We start from the raw sequence: 16,416 nt of genomic DNA, 5'->3' as shown, positions 1-16,416 counted from the left end.
TAAATTATTGTAATCGGCCAGAAATTGAAATACTGGTATTGTCTCGATATTTTTAATTTTATACTATCCATTGAGCGATTAGCTTACTTGTATCAATCAATATACATGCCAAGGTGGATAAGATCAACATTGAATCGTATTATACCAGGGAGGCCATTCATCTGCAGTTTCAACAGTTTTCTTTCACTCAAAAACATATCGCACGCTAAACTATCGTTTTCTATGAGCAGTCGAGGTTTCAGGTCTAATAACTTTATTCGAGCACAGTTGAAGCATCCTTCCATACTTTCAAAAGAAGACCTAGACTTGCTCTCTGATTCGGATGATTGGGAAGAACCCGACTGTATACAGCTAGAAACTGAGGAGCATGATAAGAAAATTATCACCGACATACATAAAGACGACCTAGTGGACAAAAAGCCTATGAGGGATAAAAATGTCATGAACTTTATCAATAAAGACAGTGCCTTATCATGGAACGATATGTTCAAACCCGGTATAATACAACTACCACAGCTATCTTCTGAAAACTCATTTGAAGAGAGCAGCCAAAAAAAACCAAAGTTGGCAAGCTTTAAGGACCCATTAAGGCCAGCGTTGAAAGCGGAATGTTCTTTTGAAGAACTTCAGAATAGCTCTGTATCTCAAGAGAGAAGTTTGGAAATGATAAATGAAAATGAAAAGAAGAAGATGCAATTTGGGGAAAAGATTGCTGTTTTGACACAAAGACCTAGCTTTACTGAACTGCAGAATGACCAAGATGACAATAACTTAAATTTTCATAATAATGTTAAAGTTAAGATACCGATTTGCTTAAGCAAAGAACAAGAAAGTATTATTAAGTTGGCAGAAAATGGCCACAACATTTTTTATACAGGAAGTGCTGGTACCGGTAAATCTATTCTTCTTCGTGAAATGATCAAAGTTTTGAAAAGCATATACGGTAGGGAGAATGTTGCGGTCACTGCTTCCACAGGATTAGCCGCTTGCAATATCGGTGGTATAACCATACATTCATTTGCCGGTATAGGGTTGGGAAAGGGCGATGCAGATAAACTCTATAAAAAAGTTCGTAGGTCACGAAAGCACCTAAGACGTTGGGAGAATATCGGCGCTTTGGTTGTCGATGAAATATCAATGTTAGATGCAGAACTATTAGACAAACTCGATTTCATCGCCAGGAAAATACGGAAAAATCATCAACCCTTCGGTGGGATTCAACTTATCTTTTGTGGGGATTTTTTCCAGTTACCTCCAGTATCGAAAGACCCTAATAGACCAACAAAGTTCGCTTTCGAGTCCAAGGCCTGGAAAGAAGGTGTAAGAATGACGATCATGCTACAGAAGGTTTTTAGACAGCGTGGAGACGTAAAGTTCATTGACATGTTAAATCGGATGAGACTGGGCAATATTGATGACGAAACAGAAAGAGAGTTTAAGAAGCTTTCTAGACCATTACCAGACGATGAAATTATTCCCGCAGAACTTTATAGTACTAGAATGGAAGTAGAAAGAGCCAATAACTCCAGGCTAAGTAAATTGCCAGGTCAGGTACATGTCTTTAATGCAATCGATGGCGGTGCTTTGGAAGATGAAGAGTTAAAGGAAAGGCTGTTGCAAAACTTTTTGGCCCCAAAGGAACTGCATTTGAAAGTTGGTGCTCAAGTTATGATGGTAAAAAATCTAGATGCAACTTTAGTTAATGGGTCTCTTGGTAAAGTCATCGAATTCATGGATCCAGAAACATATTTTTGCTATGAGGCGCTAACAAATGATCCATCTATGCCTCCAGAAAAACTCGAGACTTGGGCTGAAAACCCATCAAAAATAAAAGCTGCAATGGAGAGGGAGCAAAGCGATGGAGAAGAAAGTGTAGTAGCTAGTCGCAAATCTTCGGTAAAGGAGGGATTTGCTAAAAGTGACATGGATGAGCCTGTCTCTCCTTTAGATTCTTCAGTTTTTGACTTTATGAAGAGGGTTAAAACAGACGACGAAGTTGTACTGGAGAATATAAAACGCAAGGAACAGTTGATGCAAGCCATACATCAAAACTCTGCAGGAAAACGAAGGCTGCCTCTTGTGAGATTCAAAGCTTCTGATATGAGCACGAGGATGGTGCTTGTCGAACCAGAGGATTGGGCGATAGAAGACGAAAACGAAAAGCCACTGGTGTCAAGGGTTCAATTACCGCTAATGCTTGCCTGGTCATTATCCATTCATAAGTCTCAGGGCCAAACACTTCCAAAAGTCAAGGTAGATTTACGTAGGGTCTTCGAAAAGGGGCAAGCGTATGTTGCTTTGTCTAGAGCTGTTTCAAGAGAGGGATTGCAGGTTTTAAATTTCGACAGAACTAGGATCAAAGCACATCAAAAGGTAATTGATTTTTATCTCACCCTATCTTCAGCGGAAAGCGCCTATAAGCAACTTGAGGCAGATGAGCAAGTGAGAAAAAGGAAGTTAGATTATGCACCAGGACCTAAATATAAGGCTAAATCCAAGTCAAAGTCAAATTCTCCAGCACCCACATCAGTAACAACTCAGCCTAATAGTGGCATTGCAGCCATGTTGCAAAGACATAGTAGGAAGAGATTTCAGCCGAAAAAGGAATCCAATGGCAATCAAGTTCATTCGTTGGTTTCCAACGAACCTCGTCGTCAAGATACCGAAGACCACATCTTAGAATAAGTACATAATAATACACATAGTTATATAGAATACAAACTGCTATAATGATTAAGGCCAAGATGCATAATTCTTTCTTTCTATATACATATCTTTTGGCATTGATTTTTCGATACTCTTTTATCCTTCTTCCCATGTTTTGTTCTTTCTATTATTTTTGATAAAACTTCTCCGATAGACAAAAGTGGACCGCCAACTAGATTAAAGCTTAATACAACAATTGGCTATAGGAAAAAGACTTAACGCCAAAAGGACGCCACCTCAAAATGCCCCTCTCAAAGAAACAAATAGACCAAGTTAGAACCAAAGTGCACTATAGTGAAGTAGATACTCCATTCAACAAATACTTAGACATTTTAGGAAAAGTAACTAAGTTGACAGGAAGCATTATAAATGGTACGTTATCTAACGACGATAGCAAGACTGAAACTTTGACTGAGGAAAATATTTCAAAGTTGAAAGAAAGTGCTCAGCTTCGATTTTTGGATCTCCAGTCTTCGATCGACACGAAGAAAGCAGCAGACGAAAATTGGGAAACATGCCAACAGGAGACACTGGCAAAATTGGAAAACCTCGAAGACAAATTACCTAACATAAAGAGCACTCATAGCAAGCTGCTTTTACGCATTGGGAAACTACAAGGTCTTCATGATTCTGTCCGAGTAATTAACAGAGAGGTGGAAGGCTTATCAGAAGGCCGTACCAGCCTTGTGGTAACACGTTCGGAATGGGAGAAAGAACTTGGTAGCGAATTGGTCAGGTTTTTAATTGAAAAGAATTATTTGAAACTAGTTGATTCAGGCCTGAAAAAGGATAGTTCAGGGGAGAAATATCGTGTTTATGATGATTTCTCCAAAGGCCCAAAAGAGTTAGAAAGTATCAATGCCTTAATGAAATCGGATATAGAAAAGGTAAGACAGGAGGTATCGTCTTACAAAGAGAAGTGGCTAAGGGATGCAGAGATATTTGGCAAGATCACGTCGATATTTAAAGAAGAACTTTTGAAAAGAGACGGCCTGCTCATTGAGGCAGAAGGAGATAATATTGATGATGATTATGAATCAGATGAAGATGAAGAAAGAAAAGGGAGGTTTAAAAGACAAAGGTCAATGGTGGAAGTGGATAGGATAGAGACTTTGGATGAAAAAGAGGAAAGCGATCATGAATATGGTGATCAGGAGGATGAAGAAAATGAAGAGGAAGATGACATGGACGTGGACGTGGACGTGGACGTGGACGTTGAGGATACAAAAGAGGATACTGAAGTTGACGGGGAAAGCAGTCAGCAAGAAGAGAATGGTCGCCATGGTAGTAATGGGGAAACGACGGAAGGGACAGGAGAGATACAAGAACCAGACACAGTTAATGACGCAGAGGAGGGAAATAGCGATCACTCAACCGGAAAACCTGGTGGCACTACAAGTGATTATAGCGCGTCTTCCTCTGTTGAAGAAGTAAAATGACCACATATAATGCATACTTCTTTACTAAATAGAAAAGGCATATAGATACACAAGCAAGTTATTTGCAGTTCAATGAAAACTGAGGTTGGTAACGCGGAGAATAACAACCATAAAAAAGCAGTATTTGACAAAAGGTAGGTAAGTTGTGTATAGTACATCGGCTTCTTCTGCTTTTTTTTTTTGTTTTAGAAATAATTATTAACTATATTAATAATAAAGAGAAAACATATTAATAAATTGTGTACATGTCAAATCTTATAATTTATATTTATTTTGTTTACACAGTTTCCAAGACTTCATCCTTGAAACCAGAAACCTTCTTACCCTTTTCTTCACCGGAACCTTCACCATGCAAAGCCATCAAAGCACCAACGTCAAACTTTGGTTGTTTCAACAACTTAACCTTTCTAACATGGATGTTTTGTAGTGGGAAGATGTCCTTGGTAGCATTTTCGATTTCCTTGTTGATAACTTCTGGAATCAATTTGGAAGTCAATTGAGCCAAAGTAGAGTTTTGGACTTCTCTGGTCAAGATTTCAGAAATAACTTTTCTGATAGCTCTGATATGGGAAGATTGAGCGTAAGAGTGTCTCTTAACTTGGTTAGCTTGCTTTCTGGTGAACGCAATAGCAAAGATTCTCAAAACGTAATCATCGGAAGTCTTAACGGTAACATTAGCTTCGATCAAAGTTTGCCATTTTCTGACCATGGATCTCAATTTGTCGGTGGTGAAGTCCATACCGTGGAAGTTTGTCAATAAGTTCTTACCTTGAACTTCATCAACTCTCAACTTGACCTTTCTGAAAGAATGGTCTTCAGAACCTTGCAAGTCAGCCAAACAAACTTCGACAACTCTACCCTTCAAAGCATCGGAAGCATTCTTCAAACCAGTGGACTTGTTAACTAAAGTCTTACCAACATTTCTGTTTTCAAAAGTGGATGGGGCTTTAATATCGAACCATTCCTTTCTGGTAAATGGGTCAACGACCTTCTTCTTCAAACCCTTCTTACCTCTGGATAGTCTCTTATTCTTACCAACAGCCATGATTAGTCTAGATCGGTTTTTTTGCTTGGTTTCCTTAAAGGCGAAATACAACTAGCTAAGTTTAAATGTGCTATCACTCACATATACCAAAATACCACTACTTACTACACATTGAAACTCGCTAATGAGGACACTAGTATCGTGGAACTGTGTTACGCTCAGCGTGGGAATCATCACTCGGCCTAGAGCATCCAGCCAGCCGAGGCGGCCCCACACCGGCACAACATCAATTTCGCGCTGGCTTAGCGCGTCCATCCTCATTTACTCGGCGGCTCATCTGCCGAAGATCCATGTTGCTCTTTTTTTTCCGGTAACTCTTGCACGAATTATTTTTTGTAAATTTTCATAAGAATAAAGTGTACCGATGTAGAATGTATGGATGTAAAAAAATGCTGTCTTTAGTTTGGGACAATTATCTCATGAAAAAGTAAAATAGTAAACAAGAAAAGGAAGAAAAGAACCCAGAAGGGAAAAAATAATACAAATTGAATTACAGATGATTGATTGATTTCTGTGCCCACATTTTCGAGAAAAATACAGACATTGCGTTGTCATTTGGCTGTGTAAGGTAAATTGAGTTAAAGTACGATGGCAACACCAAACACGGGAGGAAACAATTCTATACCTGCGGTACGAAATCAGGTTGAGGTTCAGGTTGGGTTAGTAGGGGATGCACAGGTCGGGAAAACATCGCTGATGGTGAAGTACGTACAGAATATATACGATAAGGAATACACACAGACACTGGGAGTGAACTTTTTGAAAAGAAAAGTAAGCATACGCTCTACGGATATTATATTTTCCATTATGGATTTAGGCGGACAAAGAGAGTTCATCAATATGCTTCCAATTGCGACGGTAGGGTCTTCAGTAATCATATTTTTGTTTGATCTGACACGTCCAGATACGTTGACTTCGATAAAGGAGTGGTATAGACAGGCGTATGGGTTGAATGATTCAGCAATCCCTATTTTGGTGGGTACAAAGTACGATTTACTAATAGACTTAGATCCAGAATATCAGGAACAAATCTCGAGAACAAGTATGAAATACGCACAGGTTATGAATGCACCACTTATATTTTGTTCTACAGCCAAGTCCATAAACATTCAAAAAATCTTCAAAATTGCATTGGCAAAGATCTTCAATTTGACATTAATTATCCCAGAAATAAATGAAATCGGCGATCCTCTTTTAATATATAAGCACCTAGGTGGCCAGCAACATCGACATCATAACAAAAGTCAGGATAGAAAGAACCATAATATTAGAAAGCCCTCCTCTTCGCCCTCGTCGAAGGCATCATCGCCTGGCGTTAATACGTGAAGACATTAGTAGCCACTCGCTACTGCGTGAGAGTTGGCATTGACATTTCTAAATCAAGCTGCACAATGGCTTTGGGGAGATATAGAAGGTGCGTACATCGATAATATCGTATGCTTTGGATGAATGCGCTACTATATAGGTATATGTACGTGTATGCTAGGTCAGGAATAATAAAAATCGAATCTATAAATTTCTCAACGTCTCATCATCATTCATGGCTCTTTTGGCTTCTTCTACTGATATATTCAGCTTAACACAGCATATTCTATCGTTCTTCATGGTTTGTTTAAACAATATTCCCGCGTCAAGCAACTGGTTGAGAACGAAATCCCATGATATGATCCTCAATTGTTCAGAAATATTATCACTTCCCTGTTGAAACAATGTTTTGGCTATCTCCATAACAAACTTATTGCTGCCATTTACTTCAATAAGTAACTTGATTTCGTCGACGATATCACCTAGTTCCTGTTCTTGAGATCCGTTCTTTTTCATCAAATTTAATAATGCATAAATAAACAGTTTTGCTGTAAATGAAAGTCGCGTCATAAATGTAATCGCGTGGGAATTCAAGGTTTCGTTTAAGGCTTTCATAACGTGCGTAATGTGAACGGTTTGTACCCCGTCGTCATCGTCATTGCCATCGTCTTTGTTGGCTTTGTCATTCTCAATAAGATCTTTATCTTCATCATCGTACATTTGGCCTTCACTTTCATCTTCAATAACCATCTTTCCGTCATATCCATAACCATGCTTAGCCATATAGTGTTTTTCAGCAATTTCCGCCGCTCTTTTACAAACTTTCAGTGCTCTTCTTGCATCACCACTAACACTTGCTACTTTCCTCGAGGCGATTTCAATGGCATCAGCACTCATTCTTAGGCGAACTTTCTTTACGTCATTAGGCAACGTTTGTCTCACTGTAGCGTCATGTCCAGCCACATCCATTAAGATAGCATTGCCAGTCTTTGTATCAACATAGAAGAACGAGTCGTTCAATCCTTTAAGCCTTAAATCAATAATATTTTTTAGCTCCTCATGAGTATACCCAGTGAACATAATTCTTGTAAACCCAATTCTTGAAGTAACCTTATTACCTAGCTGACGTTCTGGTAAGTCCATTGTATTGGCTACTGCAATGACAATAATTTTGGCATTTTCATAAGTAGTCCAATTGAAAAAATTGTACATGATGTCTTGAGATTTCGTCACCATGGCATCAAGTTCATCCAATAAGACTACAATGGTTTTTTTCTTGTTCTTCGGCACTCTTTTAAAATAAAACTCTAGTGACTCCATTGAAGCTGCCCATGTTAACCTTTCTCCTGATATTTTGTTCCATAAAGTTTCGTAACAGTCTGTGGGTTTTACCATTTTCAATCCATTTATTTCCACGTAAAGAAAGTCTGGTATTTCTTGTTGTGCAGAAGATGATAGTAGTTCCTTTACGACTTCTCTCACGGTTAAAGTTTTCCCCACACCAGGAGTACCGGCCACATATATAGTAGTAGCAGAGTCCGACTCAATTGCACTATACGCACTTAGATAAATTGAGGCAAATTCATTCTCCCTAGCAGGCAAATAATCTTGAAAATTTGCCGACTTTAATATTTCCTCCTTGACATACGAAGAATTCAACTGTTTTTTAACTTTGGAAAAAATTGTCTCTACAATTTGATGCTTTTGGGTGGTTTTTAACTTGTTTTCAAAGCTTGATGCCATTAGTTCTGAAGAATTTCCGTAAAATTCGGGCAGTGAATTTAAATCTGGTATTGCAGCAATTGATTTGAATCTTTTAGAAAAGGGGGTATATTTCTTTTTGGCTCTAGCAACATTTTTTTTTGTAAATTTTCTAATCACAGGAGTATTATTCGCACGGCATGAAGATATTAACAGCATCTGACGTGGTTTACTAGGATCTTTAGGTTTACGACCTCTTCTTTTTGGGGACGGTTGTATAGAAGCATCAGTATCACCTTCAGCTAGTTTTATCTTGCGACCTCTTTTCCTTGGTGAATTTATACGCCTAGGTTCATTCTGTTCTTCATCATCATCATTATTGTCCTCTTCTTCTTCTTCTTCTTCTTCAAGTTCATCTGCGGATATTTCATCGCTATTTATTTCCTCACTAATGTAGGCATCTGATGGGCTTTGATAATCAGATGAATCAACATCATTACTATCCTCATCATCCGTTATATCTGTGCCTCTTGTTCCTGCATCTGGATTTTGGGTCATTCGAGTAGTTTTGTTTTTCTTTTTTGGGGAGCTTCCTTTAATTTCTTTCCTCTTCGATGGAAGTGTTAAATCTTTCAAATATTCTTGGGCTTCTCTTGGCTCCACTTTTTTTATATGAGCCTTAATATCCTCGATATCAATGTCCACAAACTTCTCTCCAGTTGGTTCACAGATGTAATGAACCATAAAATCTCTTTCTGTATCAACACTCCCTTTTGATTCTTCCCATTTGCTACTATCCATTACATTGGCAACCCTGATGAAATTTGATAGCTGCAATTCCGCTAATTCTGCAGTCAGGTATAGTTCATTTTTATTTGCAGTTTCAGAGAATATTTTATTGTAATAGCTTAAAGGACGATTTAATATGTTAGCGTCAGGATTGAACTGTCTATAATGAGCTAGTGGATTGACTTCGAACCATCTCAAATAGGTGAGAGCCCAGAGTTCGACAATATTATTCAATGTATTAATTCTTAACTCCTGGATCATATAAACCGAGTAAGTCCCTGCAGCCTCATTATGCATGACAACACTATCGCCACGACCAAGTTTAGTCCCATCAGAACTTCTCTTTAAGTAGCATTCAGTTTTAGCACCTCTCCGGCGTAGTCTCTTCTGACCTCCATCGATTATATTTCCCTGCTCATCAGTTGTTATTATCTCCCAGCCTTGGAGATCCCTTAACGTTTTTGCCATCTTAGCTAGTCTTTTGCGGGTTCAAATATGAGCGTTAATCAAAATAGGTATTGCGGTCCTGTTTAGAAACGTTTAAGCTGAATTTGCCGCTTATACAGTTTCTTCCCTTTGCGTAACAACTTCTCTTTTCAATGTTGTTGTTTTTCTATGTTTCGATCTGGCCGTGCCAGCGCTGATAAAAAATGGTCGAAGAATGAGAGTTGTTAGTTACATATATATAATAATAGTCGCAGTCGCGACATTACCTTTTGTTAATATCGCCTTCGAACTAATTTTGGAAGAATTTCAAGTATGCGATAGTTGTTTCTGCCTTATTTAGCGCTCAATTGCAGTGCCTATGATACCAAATAACAGAGAAAATGTCCCTAGTAGTCGTAATCTTACTGACTGCACGAAGGGCTTACATCGCACAAATATATTTGTTACAAAATGCACTGAATATTCAAAACACCCAAGCAGTAATTTCGTGGTATTCTTCAATTTTTTTCTTGGTGAATTTTTGGGGAAGCTTTTTTTGTGTCATCTGTGGAGGAAATTATAAACCACCATATGCTCCATACCATGCAGCCACTCAATTTCTCATAAATAAATTCACTAATTAAAGGATCAAGGTAATAAACGGAAGCGTGTTATATATGAACATATATATATATATATATTCTTTCTGCAATAGTAAGAAGGCAAGTATGTTATTCCCTAAACGTCTAATTGTATGGGGTGTTCTTTTGATTTTAAGTTTGTCTCAATTTATACTCTACTTGCCAGCTACAACGTGTACAACTTCTAAGGGACTCCGGTTATGCGCCCCGCAGTTTACTATAACTGTTATCGGAGGATCCAGTACAGCGAATGAGTTTATAGCAAGTGTAAGAGAATTTCTGCGATTGATTTCGTACCTGACAATTGACATGGGTTGGTCGAATGAATTCACCGATCCAAGCGTGTATGAGGATGAAAATTTGGTAGACACTTTTCAGCCTGATAAGGTTTTTGAGCTTAATTATTTTGGATTTTGTAAACGCAGTAATAAAAGCAAAATTTATTGCACCTCCAATGAGAATTATGGTATGGATGTACTTGAAGTACTTGTCAGAGACGTCGGGATCCAATTAGGTAACATTTCCACGACACGATCAAACGAAACCAAAAAATTTGGTGACTCTCTCGTATTGACATACCGTTTGGCATTGACATCTATTCGTGATTTTTTAAAACACGACAAACATTCTGGAAATGCCCTATCAAAGGCCTTGATTGGTACTCCCGATTCAAATGTAAAAGACTCATCACCAACAAAAAACTATCTGAAAGGCGTCAATCTGGCATTTATACTAATGATGTTCAACGGCATGGTTTTTTACTTTGCAGTGTTAGAAATCATAGTCGGATTTCTCAGTATCTGCGTAGTGTCAGCCTTTGGAGGAGCACTCAGCGTCGGAAAGCGGCACCGCTTATTCCCTATGCTTTTGAAGTCATCAAGCTCAATATTAGTAGTTTTAGCTACATTGACAACGTTATGTAACATCGTATATTTGGTTGCGTTGAAAACTTTAGAACCTGAAGACGTATCAGAGGGAGGATCTGACAACGCTACCCCACACACTACAGGCTGGGAATTATTAAAAGTCAACGTAGGAAGCGGGTTCATTATGGGGCTTGCCAGGTATGCCATTCAATGGGTCCTATTGGTACTCGCATTTCTTGCAGCAAATCATTACAAGGCCAAGCCTAAAAAGTCTGATAAGTACGCAGAAGACGTATCTCTCTCCCCTTCTTCAGACTTGATGGAGAAGTAATCATCACAGACCTTTTTTTCAAATAACAGTAATTATATAAACATATGCACGGCCTTTCAGTATTAAGTATTTACGCATAGATCATCCTTTTTCGCTCGGTCAAGGCTTTGAAAAGATGATTATAACTGTTCAAAGCCTACTAAAAGAGATGTTCCTTCAAGATGGTTTTGCTAAAAGTACAGACAGGGACTCCAAGAGTATACAATGGCAGGATTGAAGACGTTTGATGCTTTTCGTATGTTATATGGGTTTTTTCTGAAGTAGTCTACTTCAGCATATTTCTTTCTTTTTTGCTTTTGCTTTTCACTAACAATTGAAATTTTAACCTTACAGCGAAGACTGAAGAACAATACAAGAAGAAGTCCACCAAGGGTGGCTTAACTTCCTTGTTAACATATCTGTTTCTGTTATTTATAGCATGGACCGAGTTCGGCGAATACTTTGGTGGTTATATCGACCAGCAGTACGTAGTGGATAGTCAAGTTAGAGATACCGTCCAAATCAATATGGATATATACGTCAATACGAAATGTGATTGGCTGCATATCAATGTCAGAGACCAAACAATGGATCGGAAACTTGTATTAGAGGAACTGCAATTGGAAGAGATGCCTTTCTTCATTCCTTATGACACGAAAGTTAATGATATTAATGAAATTATTACGCCTGAATTGGATGAAATCTTAGGAGAAGCTATCCCGGCAGAATTTAGAGAAAAACTAGATACTAGGTCATTTTTTGATGAAAACGATCCTAATAAGGCACATCTTCCGGAGTTCAATGGTTGTCATATATTCGGGTCTGTTCCGGTAAATAGGGTTAGTGGTGAATTGCAGATCACAGCTAAGGGTTTAGGATACATGGATTCACGCAAAGCACCACTGGAAGATTTAAAGTTCAATCACGTTATTAATGAGTTTTCTTTTGGTGATTTCTACCCATATATCGATAACCCATTGGATAACACTGCGCAGTTTAATCAGGATGAACCTTTAACTACTTACGTCTATTATACATCTGTTGTACCAACCCTTTTTAAGAAATTAGGAGCAGAAGTGGATACGAATCAATATTCTGTTAATGACTATCGCTATTTGTACAAAGATGTCAGCACTAAAGGTGATAAAACGCCGGGCATCTTCTTTAAGTACAATTTCGAACCATTATCCATTGTTGTTTCTGATGTTCGTTTAAGCTTCATACAGTTTTTGGTGAGATTAGTGGCAATCTGCTCATTTTTGGTTTACTGTGCTTCGTGGATTTTCACACTACTGGATATGGCCCTTATCACCATAATGGGACCCAAGTGGTCATTGCGTTATCAGCCGGATGATAAAACTAAGGGTATTTTAGATAGGTAGGTGTGTAAAAGAAAAAGAGAGTACAATATATCTAAAGTAATATTTTATTTTCATTTGTATAGTTTTCAGACAAGAAAATATAAAAAAAAAGGTGCGAGACTGAATGTAGAACGGTGGCGCTCAAGTTTCTGTGCCAGGCATGCCTTCAAATAATCGTCCATAACAACCCGAAAATGCTTCTCTAAAATGTTCGTAAGGGTCCTCAGGGTAAAGTAAGGCTCCACACATAAAACAAAACAATGTGTCACACACTCCGCATTTCATTTTGTTGCAACCTTCACTCCTTTCTACGACCACCTTACACCTAGGACACCGCTGTAAATTGGAACCCTCCTTTTCAATGGCCAAATCTAGCATTTTGTCAGCAAGGTAATCATTAACTTCAAGTTCTAACACTCTTCTTCCATATTTTACTTCCAGTTCACGCTTTCTCTCATCTGAAGTATCGGTGTCATTCAGATATTCCTCAATAATATCAGTTGATATGGAAACCTTCTTGCCACACTTATTGTTGTAACCATGCCAGGCATGCAAGCAGTCAAAGCAAAATACAAAATGACATTTTTGACACTGGATCATCGCATCATCAAGGTCTTCCTTTATGCACCAACTATCACATCTTCGGCATGTCACACAAGCATATGGACAATGTTTTGAGAGTTTTGTAGCCGCCTGATTGGAGAACATTTTTTCGTACCTTTCACATAGCTCTGCATCAATAAGTTCTTTTAAGAAGGATATCGGAATCAAAGGTGTAAACAATGCCTTTAGCATTTTTTTATAGCTCTTAAAATCATTCAGTTTTAATTCTTGGTGTTCACATTGTGGACACCTTACATTGGATATTCGGCTTTCCTCAATCATTGCAGTAAAATAGGATTTGGCACATTTTTTGCATAGATAGTGTTCTACACTTTCATTTCGGCATGGTAATTTGATCATTCTAACACCCTTTTCCATTTCCATACAAATACAACAATGGTAATTGGATCTGCCTACTTTTTGAAGGGTGGCCTCCTTACTTATCTGCTTAAACAAGTCATACTGATCCTGTGTCAAGCATTTTTTTACACCACTAGGGAATAGTAATATAGCTGTATCATCTATAAGGAACCCAAAGATGAGGATAAGGATGGAGGTAAACGAATCCGCAAGGTCGGTGTTCATGTCTACGATCTCTTCAACAAGTTTTAGCGCTTTATCGATTAACATCCTCTTTTCATCCACTGATATCCATAACGATTTGATGTCCATAACAACGCACCGTCGTATGTCTGGATAATGACAACCATATATCGTGAACTCCACACATTCATTAGATAAATTTGACAGTAACAAATGTTGCTTACCGAACTCAATATTTACATCGGCCAATAGTGATATCTTAAATGGCAGCTTTCCGTTAATGTTTTGCGGAAATTCATCTTCATTTTCCGCCTTTACTGATTCCATTTCCAATTCTGGATACATATCTCTTAATATTCCCAAATCATTTTCAAATTGAGTCAAAGCCATTTTTCTTCCTGTCCTTCCATCAGTTATATTATATGCCTTTAATTCGTTATTCTACACTATGACATAACTTTATCATGACGTAAATCAGAAAAGCAAGGCCTTTTCCCTAGTTTGTTATATTTATGAACCCTTATGCTATTTGTCGTTTTTTTCATCAACTTCATTAAATGTAAGAAGATTATTTTTCGAACACGGGAAGGAAAAAAGATATTATCAAAACATAAATATTTAGCAAAACGTAAAAAAACTGAGGTCAAGCAAACGCACTTAGTCTCACACATGATTAAGATGGTGTCTTATATGCTCTCCGTGCGATGATAATGTCAATCGATATAATATATTCTTTCGTCCTTACACAAAACCAATATATTTAACTTATACAGTCTCTAGGATTGTTATCTATTCTACTTTGGGCTTTTTCGAAGGCCTTTCTTCGTCGCTGCCCTCCTCAGCATCACTTAGGGCCGCATCTGAATCAAACTCTTCTGCAACTTCTTCTGCGTCATTATCAGAGCTGACTTGGAAATCCTCATCTACTGATTCGTCATCTTCACCAGCGGAACCCATATTAATATCTTCCTCGTCACTGTCTGAACCTAAAGCAGTTTGTAACCTTTCTTGTACGTCCCTGTCTTCATTCTTCACCCTTAGGTTTTTAGACTTCAGAAATTGTTCCAATAATTGTTGCTCTTCCTTACTGATGTTGGCAAAAGTTGTTGAACCCCTATTTGAACGCAGTACCACTTCCAAATCAAACGTCCTTGATGACGTAGAAGTTTGTCCTGCTCTTGAAATGTTTACCATACTAACATCACTAAATGGTATGTACAAAGTTGGTTTGGTTAAAAAGAAGAACGCGTTATCTAATGGGTACAAATAACCCTCGTTTGCCTTAAAAGAACATGAAACTGCACACTGATCATACTTGGATTTGTATTCTCCGGGGACAATGACTCTACGGTCAGTCAAACCTTTTAATACATGACTTAAAACTATATGTGTTTTAGCATCATACTGTTTTTTCAATTTATCCTTATAATTTTCTTCATAGTCTTCATCTTCCAAATTCAATTGTACCTCTGTTTCCTCATCCTTCTGAAATTGTAGGACAAGGAAAGGGTAGGTGGTCTGTCCTTGACGTAAAGGAGGTTCAATTGCCAAAACCAATAAGTGATGGATATCATCTGCCTTTGGTAACGAAACAATTCTTTGAATTTGACGATGTTGCAATTTGTATTCATAAGTCTTACCCCTGAGTCTAATAGAGTTTTTATAAATATCAATGTCATAACGGCCTCTTGGCGTGGTGAAAAAGACATCTTGGAATGAAACTATTGCGTCACCAGCGACTTCACCGATGTCAGCCTTTTCCTTTAATTCTTCATAGAACGCTTCCGCCATACTCTTTTCCTCTACTGCAATTTCTACATCTTCTCCTTCAACGCCATCCTCTTTCTTTGGCATGACCTCATTGCTTGACTCCTCCTTTTTAGTCATGTTTTCATCTACGTTTGTTTGAATAACACCAGGGATATAAAACCTCATTTCCACCAACTCATCACCGGCTGGTTGATACTCTTCATCTTGAATATTGAATTCTATCCCTACTTCATTTTTAGAGGTTAGATTTGTATTATTTATCCTAGCGTAGGGAATTTCAAAAGTTGGTTTACCATTTAAAGCAAAAACCATTTCGTTCCTGGCGAGATCTGTCTTACCCCAGTTCCAACCACGTAAGGAATGTTCTCTTTGCTCTACTTGAATATTGAAACGACGATGGAAATCATTCTTGATCAAGTTATAGTCATCCTGAGAAAATCCATCAAGTTGGATAACACCTTGATTTTTGGTACTTATCTTCAATTCGTAGCCCCTGCAGCCCCTACTCCATTGAATTGTAGATAATTCTGTGGCTGGTAATAAAAACGGCTTTCTTGCCTGATTGGCTACAGAGCCACCACTGGTGCTAACCTTCCACCCTAACCCAGAATCAGCAATACGGAATCTACCACTAAACTTAGACTGATTCAAGTAAATTCTATCAAAGTCGGTACTCATAATTCTTGTTCAAATCAGTTGGACTATCCCCACTTGTTAAAGATACTACTTCCTCGTCTCCTTACCATCGATTCAACGTCTATCTATTCCAATACTATGTATATCTCTGCCACTCGCGTTAACATTTCACCAGTGTATTGCCATGTTTCGCGTTAGGCCGGGTGATGCAACCGTTCCTCGCGATGATAATAACGATAACTAAGAAAAGTAAGTTTTTTCTGTATATATTGTAA

The 16,416-nt window shown here is 38.1% G+C and overlaps 9 protein-coding genes across 9 annotated transcripts; 5 read left to right on the top strand and 4 right to left on the bottom strand.

Annotated features, from left to right (window-relative positions):
• Positions 1-105: 105 nt before the first annotated feature.
• Positions 106-2,685, top strand: PIF1 (DNA helicase PIF1; the record flags this gene model as incomplete). Its single annotated transcript, XM_033912367.1, has 1 exon — positions 106-2,685. The coding sequence occupies one exon, from the start codon at positions 106-108 to the stop codon at positions 2,683-2,685; it is 2,580 nt and encodes an 859-aa protein (XP_033768258.1).
• A 263-nt stretch (positions 2,686-2,948) lies between these two features.
• MFT1 (Mft1p) lies at positions 2,949-4,145 on the top strand (the record flags this gene model as incomplete). Its single annotated transcript, XM_033912366.1, has 1 exon — positions 2,949-4,145. One exon carries the CDS (start codon positions 2,949-2,951, stop codon positions 4,143-4,145), a length of 1,197 nt encoding a protein of 398 aa, XP_033768257.1.
• Positions 4,146-4,422: 277 nt separating this feature from the next.
• RPS1B (40S ribosomal protein eS1) lies at positions 4,423-5,190 on the bottom strand (the record flags this gene model as incomplete). Its single annotated transcript, XM_033912365.1, has 1 exon — positions 4,423-5,190. One exon carries the CDS (start codon positions 5,188-5,190, stop codon positions 4,423-4,425), a length of 768 nt encoding a protein of 255 aa, XP_033768256.1.
• A 588-nt stretch (positions 5,191-5,778) lies between these two features.
• Positions 5,779-6,516, top strand: TEM1 (Ras family GTPase TEM1; the record flags this gene model as incomplete). Its single annotated transcript, XM_033912364.1, has 1 exon — positions 5,779-6,516. One exon carries the CDS (start codon positions 5,779-5,781, stop codon positions 6,514-6,516), a length of 738 nt encoding a protein of 245 aa, XP_033768255.1.
• Positions 6,517-6,699: 183 nt separating this feature from the next.
• On the bottom strand, positions 6,700-9,453 carry ORC1 (origin recognition complex subunit 1; the record flags this gene model as incomplete). Its single annotated transcript, XM_033912363.1, has 1 exon — positions 6,700-9,453. The coding sequence occupies one exon, from the start codon at positions 9,451-9,453 to the stop codon at positions 6,700-6,702; it is 2,754 nt and encodes a 917-aa protein (XP_033768254.1).
• A 686-nt stretch (positions 9,454-10,139) lies between these two features.
• SMA2 (Sma2p) lies at positions 10,140-11,249 on the top strand (the record flags this gene model as incomplete). Its single annotated transcript, XM_033912362.1, has 1 exon — positions 10,140-11,249. The coding sequence occupies one exon, from the start codon at positions 10,140-10,142 to the stop codon at positions 11,247-11,249; it is 1,110 nt and encodes a 369-aa protein (XP_033768253.1).
• A 204-nt stretch (positions 11,250-11,453) lies between these two features.
• Positions 11,454-12,610, top strand: ERV41 (Erv41p; the record flags this gene model as incomplete). The annotated part of the gene is made up of 2 exons (XM_033912361.1): positions 11,454-11,484; positions 11,583-12,610. 2 exons carry the CDS (start codon positions 11,454-11,456, stop codon positions 12,608-12,610), a joined length of 1,059 nt encoding a protein of 352 aa, XP_033768252.1.
• A 120-nt stretch (positions 12,611-12,730) lies between these two features.
• Positions 12,731-14,125, bottom strand: ITT1 (RBR-type E3 ubiquitin transferase; the record flags this gene model as incomplete). Its single annotated transcript, XM_033912360.1, has 1 exon — positions 12,731-14,125. The coding sequence occupies one exon, from the start codon at positions 14,123-14,125 to the stop codon at positions 12,731-12,733; it is 1,395 nt and encodes a 464-aa protein (XP_033768251.1).
• Positions 14,126-14,524: 399 nt separating this feature from the next.
• On the bottom strand, positions 14,525-16,183 carry POB3 (FACT complex subunit POB3; the record flags this gene model as incomplete). Its single annotated transcript, XM_033912359.1, has 1 exon — positions 14,525-16,183. One exon carries the CDS (start codon positions 16,181-16,183, stop codon positions 14,525-14,527), a length of 1,659 nt encoding a protein of 552 aa, XP_033768250.1.
• Positions 16,184-16,416: the final 233 nt, after the last annotated feature.

The sequence above is a fragment of the Saccharomyces paradoxus genome, chromosome XIII, assembly GCF_002079055.1.
Source record: "Saccharomyces paradoxus chromosome XIII, complete sequence".
Classification (NCBI taxonomy): domain Eukaryota; kingdom Fungi; phylum Ascomycota; class Saccharomycetes; order Saccharomycetales; family Saccharomycetaceae; genus Saccharomyces; species Saccharomyces paradoxus.
This window is presented reverse-complemented; position numbering and strand designations above follow the sequence as displayed.